This window comes from Sparus aurata, chromosome 2 (genome assembly GCF_900880675.1).
Source record: "Sparus aurata chromosome 2, fSpaAur1.1, whole genome shotgun sequence".
NCBI lineage: Eukaryota > Metazoa > Chordata > Actinopteri > Spariformes > Sparidae > Sparus > Sparus aurata.
In genome coordinates this window covers 19,129,858-19,143,392 of record NC_044188.1, presented here as the reverse complement: position 1 = coordinate 19,143,392, position 13,535 = coordinate 19,129,858, and the positions used below count along the sequence as shown (strand labels likewise).

The following is a 13,535-nucleotide window of genomic DNA, read 5'->3' as shown; positions in this document are numbered from 1 at the left end:
TCTCAGCAGTAGTATAATATAATTTTGTAGGCTAAAAATAACAATTTGAATAACCTAATAATGGAATGAATCATCAGTCACGACCCTTTTCTGTCAGTAATTGAAGACTCTGTTCTTCTCTAAGCCATCACAGCCTCTTCCTCCATCTCTTCCTCCTCCCTCCACATTCACGCTGCTGTCGTTCAGTGACCTCATCGCCTCGGCCTCACCTCTGACAGAGGAAGACTCCGCCTACTGGGACAGTTTCAAGATGAAGGCTGAATCTCCACAGAGACAGAGAGATACACACGCATCCAAATAACCACCTGTCTCACACTGACACTCACTCACACACACACACCACACACACACGCACACAAACACACACACACACACACACACACACACACCTTTCAGAAGTGCCAAAAAAGAAACACGCAGACGTTGACACTGAAGCTGCTTTCTCATTCAACATAAGTCCAGTCCAGTCAAGTTTATTTATAGGGCCAAAACTCTCAGGTTTTTGTCTCGGAGGACTTCAGAATCTGACACCGCCTGTCTTCTGATCCGTGGTTCAAATTAAGAAAAAATCCCCCCCCCCCCAAAAGAACTTAACGCACACACAATATCTTCACAGTACAGCCAAACATTTGATATTAATCAACAGATTTATAGCTTGTGAAGTTTTTTCATGATTTTGCTTATTTTAAAGCATCTTTAAAATTCTGAATGACACAGTTCAGTAGCCTCATTTTCTATAATATAAACCAGTTAAACAAACACACACAGAACATGTGGAGCTTACATATCTACCCAGACAAACGTTGAAAAAAACGATAAGATAAGTCATTAGGGGGGTCAGTGGATATCCTGTGAATTGAATTGTCTTAACTTATCCCCATGTAATGATATTGTGTTTATAGAAATATAAAGCTAGAGTATGTGATTTCATAACACACGTTGTATAACATTATGCACTGAGCTCTTCATTATTGATCATCTTATGCCCCAACAGCTCTCAAACAATACCGTGGTTGGATGAAATCTGTTATACAGAGTGTAAATAATGTGTAATATGTAGGATAAGTGGTGCATAACTGCGGAAAAATAGATTACCATTGATGGACTGTTTTTATTTTGAAGATCAATAAAGAGTTGCACTTAGTGGTGACATCTGTGCACAAGACTGAAGCCCTCAAAGTCTGTCCTTCATCTCTTCTTCCTCTAACCCAGTTATCTCAGCAGCTATTGAGTTCATTGCAAAGCAACACAAAGTATCCGGTTCTGCACGTTGTGAACACATTGTACAGCCGTACCTAATAATGAATTTGAAGCGCAGTGTACGTTCTGCCAGAGGACCCTCAACTTGGGCACACTCAGTGTGAAAGCGCTGGTGTCACACACAAAATCAGAAAAACACCAGTTAACTTCTAAAAGTCTCCAGCAGAGTCACACTATCACACACTTCTGTACGCCTTTATCATCAGTTCCCGGTCCAAATTCATCCAGTTCTGCTCGACCCAAACTCTGTGCCACCTCTGTTGCCTCGCAGCCAAGCGACATTCAAACCATCTTCGTTTCAACTCCGATGTTGAAGCGGAGGTGCTTTGGATTTTGAACACTGTGTGTTAAATTATAGATTAAAACTAAACTAAAACTCTTAATCACTTGTTAAACTAATTAAAACTAAACTGAAATAAAAAAAACAAACTGAAAAACTAAATTAAAATAAAAACTAATGAAAATTTAAAAACTATAATAACCCTGACACACACTCACTCACTCCATTCTTCATTGTTTGAGTTGCTCTGTGAATGGCAATAAATGTAGTTATTTTTTTAAGTAATTCTGGGACTTTATTTTTCCTTACATTTTCGTACTTCGTGTAGGTCTTAAATTTAGTTCAGAATGGTCTTAAAAAGGTCTTAAAAAGTCTTAAATTTGATTTGTTCAAACCTGCAGGAACCGTGTTGTAAGTTTTGGATCTTTTCAGTCCTGCTTTCGACCAAGGTGGTTCAGGTGTCCAGCGCCTACGCTGGAACCACTTTCTTTGCATTCAGCAGCCAAATTACAGCAGAATAACTAGTTCAAGAGCAGCACCAACACTTTGCCTACGGAAGCGCATTGCATTCATTCAATTAAAAAAAAATCTCATAATTACAAAGATCTCTTAATTATGAGAAAAGATCTCGTAATTGAACTACTTATGGAAACAATGTTTTTTTTTTTTATTTACTTTGAAATACGGAAGGATACCTTCATGATACCTTCAGTTTATTACCGGGAGTAATTACTGTAAAAGTATCATATGTTTCATGGGTCTGATGATCTCATAATTACGAGATCTTTTCTCATAATTACGAGATAAGCCGTTTTTTTAATCCAGTGAGTGCTATTCGCTTCAGTACTTTGGGGATCTAGACTAGAGAATCACATACAACCAGGGCGGAGTTATCGTTACCAAGGACCAACCAAACTTTGTGCCATTTTCAAAAACCAGAGCTAGTGTAGTGTGTTCTGACTTATCCATAGGAGAGTAAACAAAAGTTTTTCATGATGGACGCCTAATCAAAGCAACATTGGTCCCAGGACCGGTCACATTTGGATGGAAGAGTCAATGTAGTCTGTCATAGTTGTTCCTTGCCCCCCCATCTTCCTCCACGTTATCTCTGCCATTTTGTCTCTTTCTCTCCTTTTTAGTCTCAATCATCTGTTTCCATCTGGTAATGTCATCTATTTTAATCTGGGCCGTTTAGTTGACCATCGCATTCCCTCCCTCTCCGTCTCCTCTTTGCGGTTTCATCTCCACTCCGCCCTCCCCCATCTCGAGGACGGCTCGTCGATGCAGTGTCGGCCTGCATGTTTAACCCTTTTCCCTGCATCGCATTACTTTAATCGCAACCCATAATCATGAGCTTTCTCTCCTGTGCGCGCAGAAGGAAAGAAGGCTGGCTGGGAAGTTAGAGGTCAAGTGATGTGTATGTGCAGTCGCGCGTCTGTGACATTACATCCTCCACATCCCCTCGTCACCCCGGAGGCGAACAGACACACAAACACACGAGGTGGCTGTGGCAGAGGGTGCCTCCTGTTGCCCTGATTATTTGAGAGAAGTGATAACATAGTGAGGCTCAAATCGACAAGAAATACAGAGAGATGATATCTTCAGAGCAGCATTGGCAATTTAATTCTGACCGACAATTGTCTGAACTGCTGCGACCTCACGCACACGATCCCAGCAGCCACCTGAACTGTGTGATGTCGTGGACCTGACCACCTGCTGTCGAGATGGCTTCACGGAGCCCCCTTTGTTCGTGTTTGCTTGTCACACATGCACAGGTATAGGCAGCATGTCAGGAAAAAAAGGGGGGAGGGGTGGAGGCAGTCATTCAAATGTTTATGAGCATGTTGATGCACGTGTGTACGCTGCGAGTGAAAGAAATAGAGCTTGAAATCACCCAAAAAACACACACACACACACAGACGTACAGTTATTGCCTCCAGCTGGAGTAAATTAGTTTGCCTCCTTGCCGCCTTAAATCTCGTGTTCTGCGCAGCAGTGAAGGAGGAGGAGAGAGGAGGCAGCGGGGTCAGACTGTAGTCACACAGGCCTTCCTCGGAGAGAAGCCATTTTTAGTTGCCTCAGGTTTGCTTACGTGTCAGAGATGAGACCATAGGAATAGATATATTTTTGTTTGTTTTTTTTCAGAATGTGGGTTGAAGACAAGCGCTTTGGGCGTCAGGTGTTTCCCTCGAGGTAAGAGATGAGACCCAGCTCAGCCTGCTGTTGAGGTTAGGCACAAAGTTTCTTCTTCTGGAGGAGGAAAAGGAGGCGGACATTTTGTGCCGCATTTGGTTTTTCACCAGCATGGTTTTTGAAAGGTTCAAAGTTAAAACATTTTATTTCAGCCCCTGCTTCAGAACTAATGGATGTGTTTTACAAAATGGTAGTAAAACAAGGAGACTATAGAGACACTAAAGAGAGAAAACCTGTCCTTGGCAGTGCTCATTACCTCATAACGTTTTAACAATGCAAGTGCCATGGCTCTAGAAACATCAGTGTTGGCCCATCCAGCACCGTGCTCCAGACAGAAACATACTAGCCTAGATGTTTAGTAGTGACGTTGACATCATGCGACCATGATGTAGTTTGTTTATGGCCTAACGTTTTTTACTGCTGGCAATTTAATTCACCTCTGAAATATCAAATGTTCAGGTTTAAAAAAAAAAGCACTATTTATTCTTTAACAACTGTAGAGGAAGAGCACGTATTCAGCCAAGTGATTTACTGTAGTGTCAAAGACCAGACTTTGTTATGTCTGTCCTGCCGGCTGAAAAACAAACTCAAAGATTCATTTTTTTCTTGCCTGCCCCTTTTTTTTTTCTCATGGATACTTTCATGGATTCTTGGGCACTTCTAAGAGAATCGGATGCCACTTTGATGTCGCTGGCAGTATGAAGTCAGCGAAGAGGAGACTGACGTTGTCTCGAGTGAAACTTTACTTTTTCGGTCCGAGCTTTGAGGTTCATGTTTGCTTAGATAATAAACAGTGTCACTGCAACTGATGAGAAGACTGGATCCATCATACTACTGGCATTAGATATCAATCCATCACTCAGGATGTTTACCCAGCAGGCTGTTTACCCAGCAGTTCACTGCACAAAATGCTGTGAAGGAGCCATATATTTTTCTAAATCAGAGGCCAATACAGAGGGAGGCCTGATATTATGTGTAAATTTGAATACTGGACACATGGTAGTTGGTGTCCATAAGTCCAACCATGCCAACAATACAGTGAAGACAGTGAAGGCATGAGCTAAGTAAACTAAATGATTAACTTGGCTTGATGGTGCATTAAACAACGTGACTTGAACATAGAATATCCTAGTGAGAAAGTTCATTGTTCTCTTCCATGTCACTTCAAATGACTAGCGAGTGGCTGGTGAGACAAGACAGCTAATGTTGACTGTTCTCTGTGCACCCCTCTGCTAGATTGTTGATTCACCTCCCGATATGAATTCTCATCATAGTATATAATGCACTCAATGATGGCGGTGTCAACGACATACTGGAGTGTGGTCATGGGTGTACAGTGTGAACAGGAGGGGGCTGAGCACACCGGCGTCGAGCACCTGCAAGTAGAGGAGTTGTGACCGTCGATCCGTTCCGTCTTGGGCCTGCTTGGGAGGAAGTCCAATATCCAATTGCAGTTCCATCGAAGTGTTAAGTTTTCCAGTGAGTTTCATGGGTGAGATTGTGTTGAATGCTGAGCTGAAGTCGACAAACAGCATTCTGATGTAGCTGTGATTATTCTCAGGGTGCGTGAAGACTGAGTGGGGGGCAGTGGATATGGCATCCTGTGTTGTTCTGTTGGGTGTTGCTGGTGGGATCCCTGTTGTCCTATCATAATAATGTCAGATAATATTTTGAAATGAGACGGCATAGACTAAATCATCATCATCATAAGTCATCATCAGCATATTTTACCTTATGTCACTGATCGTACATATTGTAATTATTGTCCATTATGGCAACACTGTTCAGGCACCGGACAATGTTTTTTTATACATATGTCACTATTATTATTATTATCATTGTTTTATGACTATTATTATTTCATAATTCAACCAATGAAGTGCTCTTCAGGGGCCAATCCGATTTCAGTTAGGGCCTATGACCCAGCACCCTGGATCCATCCATGACAACATCCAGTCAATCAAGTCAATCCTACTAGATTATTATGATGGAAATAACAAGTGAGAGTGAATGTCATACATCACTGCCAGATGGGCAAACCCAGGAGATAAAGGTCATAACTAAAATCATGTAACCTCAAGTAATGGCCCCTCGTCACACATCTCCGGTTCAATAATTGGACCAAATGAGTGTATAGTTACAACAGGAGAACATTTAGATCTGGTTTTATTGGATTTATCAGAAAATACCAGGGTCCAATCATCCCTCATCTCTGGCTTCCAGGCCGGTTTTACCTAAATGTGAAAGGTTGACTGGGGTTCTGCAAGATTGTTTCTTGCACCTGTGTGTCATCAGTCATCACACTGTTTATTGTTCCCCTGCTTTGAAACATGCTTTGTGCAGCCCGATGTGTGATTAGAAAGTTACGCCACATTTGACGCAATCATTACACACATGCAGACACACACACACTTACCGGCAGACGCGGGGCAGATATGACATACCTCCGCAACCCAATCAGAAAGATTAGCACATGTTTACACTTGTTGGCTAGCTCTGATTACAGACGCATCCATTGTGACAGTCTACTGCATGCCTAAATAATCAGGTGTTTGTGTTAGCTCTCGTGCTGAGTGTTGTGTGTGTGTGTGTGTGTGTGTGTCTGTGTGTGTGTGTGTGCGTGTGTGTGAGTGTCTAAAATTGGATGGGAGGATTACAGGGAATTACAGAGGGTAGTGTAAAGGATGTTGAGAAATCCATGTTGCATGTTTGAAGTATTTGTTCATGAAGACATTATCGCGTGTGAAGGAATAACCTTTTCAGTGGGCAGGTGTTTACCAAGTGTCAGCGTGCGGATATAAAGGCAATGACATGCAGAGAGGAAATCGAACACAGATTCTTTGATGATAATCACTGCAGCAAACAGATTGAAGAATCATTTCCACAATGGTTTGTCGTCTATAACATTTACATAAGGCCAATGGCAAATATTACTTATTATTGCATCCCCGGTTTTTTCTCCAGAACACAGCATTAGTCTTGCGCTCCATGCTGCGTGTGTCTTATATTTCTGCACTGAGGTATTGGTGTGTATCTTCATCACGAGCCTCACTGACACTCGGTAACACTCAGTCAGTTCAACAACTGGAGGAGTCACAACTACAGTATGCCTCCGTTAGATTAGCAGGCTATAATAACTCAGTTTGTCTTTGTAAATGTTCAAATCGCACGTCTGTACTTCTCATCTGTAGATTTCTTTTGTTGACAGTATAAATTTATAAATATATTTTAAAACTATCAAATGTAACATTTCTGCATTGAAGTATCTAAAAAATGACATGAACTTTGTTACATTTTTTGTTGAGTTGCATACTTACATTATCCAAAAAGAAATCTGTATTTTCATTAGAGATAACATTTCATTTGGTCGCCTGTTGCTACAGCTAGAGCGACTATTTAGGAAAATCGGTGGCCGTCACTAAAAATAACAGGATTGAAAACTTTAAAACATTACCTCGTCTGCGAACGTTTCTGCCTGAGTCATGTCGGTTGGATTTTCATCCGCAGTGGTGATTGTTTGATGACATTGAAGACAACGACTCCCATGATCCCATGCTACCCCACAACATTTTCAAACTCTGTCTTTCATATAGTGTTTTTTTTTTCATTGAGTGATCCCTAGTGGCAGAAAGTGCATACTGTGCCGTTACATTGTAAGACACAGTACATTTCACAAAGCCAGCAGTAAGGGCGAAGTTAAGCAGCCAATGATGAGAAGATGAGCCAGAATAAGTCACAATCCAGGCAAACACAAGGGAATAAACAGGCTATGCATGTTCTGGATAGTCATGATTGTTGGTTGGTTAAAAGGTTGTTTTTTTGAGATTAAGGATCCTCAGTTGGCAGTAAGTTTCGCGCCGCCCTGCAGACAGCAGCAGGCGATCTGCTGACTGTTTGAATTGTGCATTATGCCAAACTAAACCTGATAATCCTGATGTAATCCTAAACCCATTACCTTAGATCAGATCCTTCAAGCTGTGAGGACTAGCAAAAATATTCAATAAGGAGGATTTTACTTATCTTTGTATCCCCGGACACCCAAAACCACACACACACACACCAGTTCCCAGGTTATGACATTTGCTCACCCAAGTCTTACACGTGGAGAACAAGCGGCCTCAAGACACACATTCACACAACTTCATCACAATCACCGCCCCTGCCCCATTTTCCATATGTAACTGGGGCACCTACATCCAGCCAGCTGTATTAATGCAACCTGTGTGCGTGTGTGCGTGCGTGCATGTACGTGTGTCTGTGTGTGTGTGTGTGTGTGTGTGTGTGTGTGTGTGTGTGTGTGCGTTGCCAGCCATCTGCACAAATGCAATCTAGTGCTTCAGGCAGAACTGTGGCATCAGTCACAAGGGCGTGATGAGGGGAGGGGGGTTTTGGCGAGGGCAACAGGAGAGTTACTCCAGTTTCCTCTGCGAGAAACGTGGATGGAAAGAGAGAAAGAGTGAAGCAATTACGAAGCAAAGGAAGGATAAAGAGAATAAAATACAGAGAACTAAGGAGAGGTGATCACGAAAGGAGGAAGTCGGGGAAATGTCGCTATTTGACGACCTGAGAATGAGTCAACGATCGAGTATCTTTTTTAAGAAATGCTCACCCCACCTTTGATTAAGGGCCAGAGAGAGCAACTGTCACTCAGAATAAGCATCTTCCACTGTGTTGTTACAACCAGACAACTCTGGCAGGAAGGCAATATTCGAGGAGACTTGGTAAAACCTGCATCAAAATACCTACATGCCAACAATTTTGGAGGACAGTTGGTCTTATTCCCAAACTAAACTACTCTCAACACACAGTGATGCCAACTTTCAGGCTGCCAAACTCATTCTGCTGTCCGTGAACAGGAAAACATTTTCGGAAATCGTTTCATTGCATTTCAGACATATTTTCAGTCCTTAAATGGAGACTCTCCGACTGGTGAGTGTTGCAGGAGTCGCTCGTTTGGAGGGAGGAGATGAAGAGAGAAATTGATGTTCAGGCAATGGAGACAGGATGGAAGAATTTAAGAGAGATAAAAGTTGCATGAAATGATGGTCAAAACTGAAAGCATGAAAGAAAGAAATGCACTGAGTCAGAGGACACCTTCTACCCAACCTGTTGCCAATAACGATCCTTTGTTGACTTAATCAACCTGAATGCTGGACTTCCAATCGTTTCATTAACACAGACACGTGCAGAAGCCCATGAAGGGGATCAGTGATTGTGAGCGTTCAGGGGTGCACAAAATCAATTCACATTTAGGCGTTGACACACATACATACACAGCGTTGACGTCAGAGCAATGTTACAAGTGCCACAGTGGATTAGACCTCAGGCCTGGTCCACCTGTCCTCCAGGAAACATGTTGCTTCATATACAAAGGGAAACAAGATACATGACGACACAAAGGATTGATGAGGAGATTATTGGTCACTCTTTAGGCTGGAGTTTGCAATGTTTAGAACCAAATATTCACTTTAAAACTGCATTAAAATGACTTTAACCCCAATTGGATACAGAGATCCTGCTCATCAGAAAAACAACCATATGATTTGATTGTGCAAGCAGCTGATTACAACCCATATTGTCGTAATTACTACGGCAGCAAAAGAGGAAGTCACTGGCATATTTTACAGAGAAATTCTAGTATGTATTACATACTGTGGTGTGTAAATAAATTTGATCAATTTAAGTACAAAATACTAAAATGGGTTGCCAGATATACTTTGGCCTGCCAAAGTAAAGTATATGTGTGGAAAACACTTTATTTAAGATTCCTGTTTAACTCCATGCCATTCTCTGTTTCATTACACTCTGCATCAAACAGAGGGGTCAGTGGGAGCCGTTGAGATTTGACCATATGGACCTGCTGAGTAAATAAACGAGCCTGAGAGCTGACGCTGGATTCTACAGAGCGGCAGAGTCAGGTGTTGTTTCTCTGTGGGCTCAGCGCTTCTCACAGGCCTCTCTGATTACAGGGCGCTTGAGTCGATTCGCCAAATATATTTGAACAGTGGAGATTGCCACCAAATTGATTGACTCAGATGTTTTGTGTGCGACGTTAAATCAGTTTTGAGACACCCAAAGACTGTACATCTGTAAATTGGCTTTATATAGGCATGAAAACTCAGACGTTTGTTATAGACATCACATGGCTGGGTATTTACTCTAAATTTATATAACTTAGTAGCAGAACTGCCCTCCTGTAGCTGCTGCCTAATACAGTCTGACTGTTTGAGATTTAAATACCCATAGTATTTCAGGAATTTTTCAGTTTACAGAGTCTGAAGTTGGTGGACAGTGGGTCAAACAGCTGCGCGTCACTGTGCACTGTAAAAGTCTGCACACACACGATGACATCCATGCACTGTAAGCAGCGATATGCGCTGATGCAAATGTAAAATACAAATAAAACTGGGTAGAGCAGGCAACCCATGTACAGAGGCTTTGTTCTCACTGCAGTCGACCCGGGTTCGAGTCCTGGTCTGGGGCTCTCAATCTCTTTCCTGTCACGTCTTCAGCTGTTCTATCAATAAGGCCAAAAAATAAAAATAAAAATTTAAAAAACAGCACACCCACACCTGCAGGCGGGGTGATTTGTTGTGTCCCAAAGGATCGCCCCCAAAAATAAACCTTGCTCCTGGGTAGGAGACAAAAGCACATCCGAACACAAACCCAGACTGGCGTACACACAAGAAGAGCAAGCGTAAAGTGTCTGTGCGTGTGGAGGGGTTTAGTATTTTAAATGTAAAAATGTTGTCCATTATCGTTTCTACAAGCCACTGATAGATTCACATTTGTACGTGTCGAAGGCTATGCACCGTGACAACTCTACAAAATGTGTCATATCACATTTACATTACATATTTGTGACCATACTGTCATATTGGTAGCTGTGAGGGATGTTGTTGAGTTAGAGCTGAGAAGGCTGCCAAGCCAGTGACTGCAGATGGGAGTATGTGTTTCAACATTTGTAAGCCTGACATCACTGGATATTTTCTAGGAGAGCCTAGGAAAGTTTCCAGCCATGTTTGTAGCGATCAAAACAGCCAAAACTTGATCTTTTCTGAACCCTAACCAAGTTGTTTTTGTGCCTAAACCTAACCAGATTGTAAGAACAGCACCGCCATAACACAAATGTAAAGTTTCAACACCGCGCATTTTGCAGAAAGATGCATTGCCAACATTTATTCTGGCGACCGGGTTGCCATTTTACGGCATTATTAGTGCTTCACTTCTAACAACTAGCAGCGCATTGCACAAAAGATTGGTTCAAATGTTACTATAGCAGACATCAATTCTCCAGTCCAGTAAAAACAACGCCATTCATCCGCTGCTTAACCTCAATAATAAAAGGGTTTGTGATGGATTATCTTGGTCCAGACAGCAGGTTGTTTTGTCCTAAAATGAAATAGGAGGACAGCAGCTTCTGACGATGACAAATTCTGTACATCATCGAGGTTTGAGTCTTTAGGTTGATTAAAAATGCAGCAGGTTTTTATCTAGCTGCCCTTGAGCAAAGTCATTGCAACACTGCTTCTACTCAGCTGCTTCCACCGGACGAGAAATATTCCACTTCAGACCGCACACAACGGAATCCAAATATTTTACCTTTAATAGACAAATAAGGAGTCTGAGAATCAAGATGAACTGTCACATTACCACGTCACATCCAACCCAGCTCCCCACCTCATCTGCTCACATCCTCCAAGTTGTCAGTTATGTCGGCTCTCTGCATTAAAACTTGACCGAAATGCAAAAACAATGTCTTTAATAACAGAGAGTGCAATCTCTCACTGCAAGCCAACAACTGCTTGCCTTTCTTCCATTGCTGTGTCGGGTCAAAGGCCTCGAAAACAACAAATCAACGTTTCCTCAGCCAACAAACACACACACACACGCATACATACCTTCCTTTCCTTTTGGCAAACCACTAAAGGTGAAAAATTATCAAAACATCAATAAATTCCCATCAATTTGTACGTGTGGACACATGCACGTACACACACACACAGACATACACACACACACACACACACACACACCCACACACACAGTGAGGAGTGTTGTTGCAGCTGAAGACTGATGATGAACAGCACAGGATCACAAAGGTCGAATGTCAAACAGGCCAAAGGGATGTTTACTGTTCAACTCTGTTTAAACCCTGTGTGTGCTAGAATGTCTCTAACTACCACGCTGCATACAGTACAGTGTGTGTGCGTGTGTGTGTGTGTGTGTGTTTGTGTTTATGCATGTGCGAGTGCGAGTGCGGCCGCATGTACGTCTGCCTGCTCCTTGTGAGAAGACGCAGACGAGGAGGGTCGCGGTGAATAAACGAGGAAAACATGGAGAAGAAGAAACATTCCGATCCACTGTTTTCACTTTAATCTGCTTATGATTTATTAATCCTGTGTTATTTCTCCTTATGTGGTAAATTTATGCCGCAATCAACCCATCCATGATAGAGAGAAGATTAATATCTAGGACTATCGCATTACACTGTCAAAGTGTTACATGAATTTGGCTTGTTGGAGGAGGTTTTGAATTCTAAAGAGATGTGTCATTTTGGCACTCTGGGGGAATATTTTCTTGACACTGTGCATGGCCGCTAAAGCTTGTATGATGAGGAGAAAACGGCTGATACTCACACTTCTAATTGCCTCCATGTACACATTATTTAATATCTATAATCGGCTGCAAATACCATGTTTTTTTTTTGTAATTCAACTCAACTTTTCAGCCAACGAATAAATAATAATAATAATTTTAGTATTTTCTTTAAAGGTGAATTAAGCAGATGACACAGCTTGAGTTATTTTCTTGTAGAACTTATGACAGCATTATTATTTATTTAAGAGGTTTTTAAACTCAAGTACTAAAAAATACTTTGATGGCAAATACAATACAGTTTTACTCAAACTTGCAACATATTTTTGTGTTTCAGAGCTATAAGTGGATTCATCTTCACTCCAGTTTATCAACCCGACTGCAGCAGCGATCCGCAGAGGGGACCTAGCTTACAGCAAGCAATGTTATCTGACAAATTATCCCAGAGTCAAACTCGCTTCGCTGGTTGTGACCTTTAATCAACCACCACTGCTGATGGAAATCTATATGACGTGATTCAGGCAAAGATGCTCACGGACGAGGTAATGCTTAAGTTTTATTCACGTTACAAGGGTGTAAGTGACAGGCGAGCAAATGCACCGTTACCTTTAGTGATTTCTCTAGGTTGAACATTAATCCGAAACATTTGTAATAATATAAGTATACATGTACACACAAGTGCATACATACAAGGTCTAGTCGATTTTAGACATTTTAATGCTGAATTCTTACATTTTGTATTTAAAGCAAAAGAAATTTTAAAAAGTGTATTTGGTTGCATGTTGTCTTCTAGTCTGTCATAAAGACTGTACGTTTAACCTCAGTGCACACTTACTGCCCAAATTCTACTACTCTGTCTCCAAAAACTGCGTGGTGGTTTTGCATGTTTAGGGCCTCTAACCTCATATTGTTTCCATTAACAAAAAGTAAAGACAAAAAAAAATGCAAAGGGGAAGTGAGTGACTTAATGGGCTGCAGTAACAGCTTTTAATAAATGCTACCTTTGCACTTGAAATATTGATTTCTTAACAAATCCCTTCATCTCTGTGGAGCTTCGTCTTTGACTGATGAGCAACATTTTTCTCTGCTGTCTCAGAAAGTGTTTTATTTCATTCCAACTTTTTTTCCACATAACAACCAGCACAACTACAGCAGTGTATTGGGAGTGTCCAGCCTGATTTAATAAAAGCACCATAGATTTGTG

At 41.6% G+C, this 13,535-nt stretch overlaps 1 protein-coding gene across 3 annotated transcripts in view; it reads left to right on the top strand.

The window, feature by feature from the left end:
- aasdhppt (aminoadipate-semialdehyde dehydrogenase-phosphopantetheinyl transferase) overlaps positions 1-13,535 on the top strand; it is a 21,789-nt gene extending 8,254 nt beyond the window's left edge. Inside the window, exons 7-8 of one of the 3 annotated variants that reach the window (XM_030402601.1) lie at positions 3,686-3,733; positions 12,669-13,535. In XM_030402601.1, coding sequence (XP_030258461.1) covers positions 3,686-3,697 — 12 coding nt within the window. In that variant the 3' untranslated portion in view covers positions 3,698-3,733; positions 12,669-13,535. Of the gene's footprint in view, positions 1-124; positions 1,180-3,685; positions 3,734-12,668 lie in introns of those variants that run through there. The other 2 variants (XM_030402591.1, XM_030402583.1) reach the window with 2 other exon arrangements.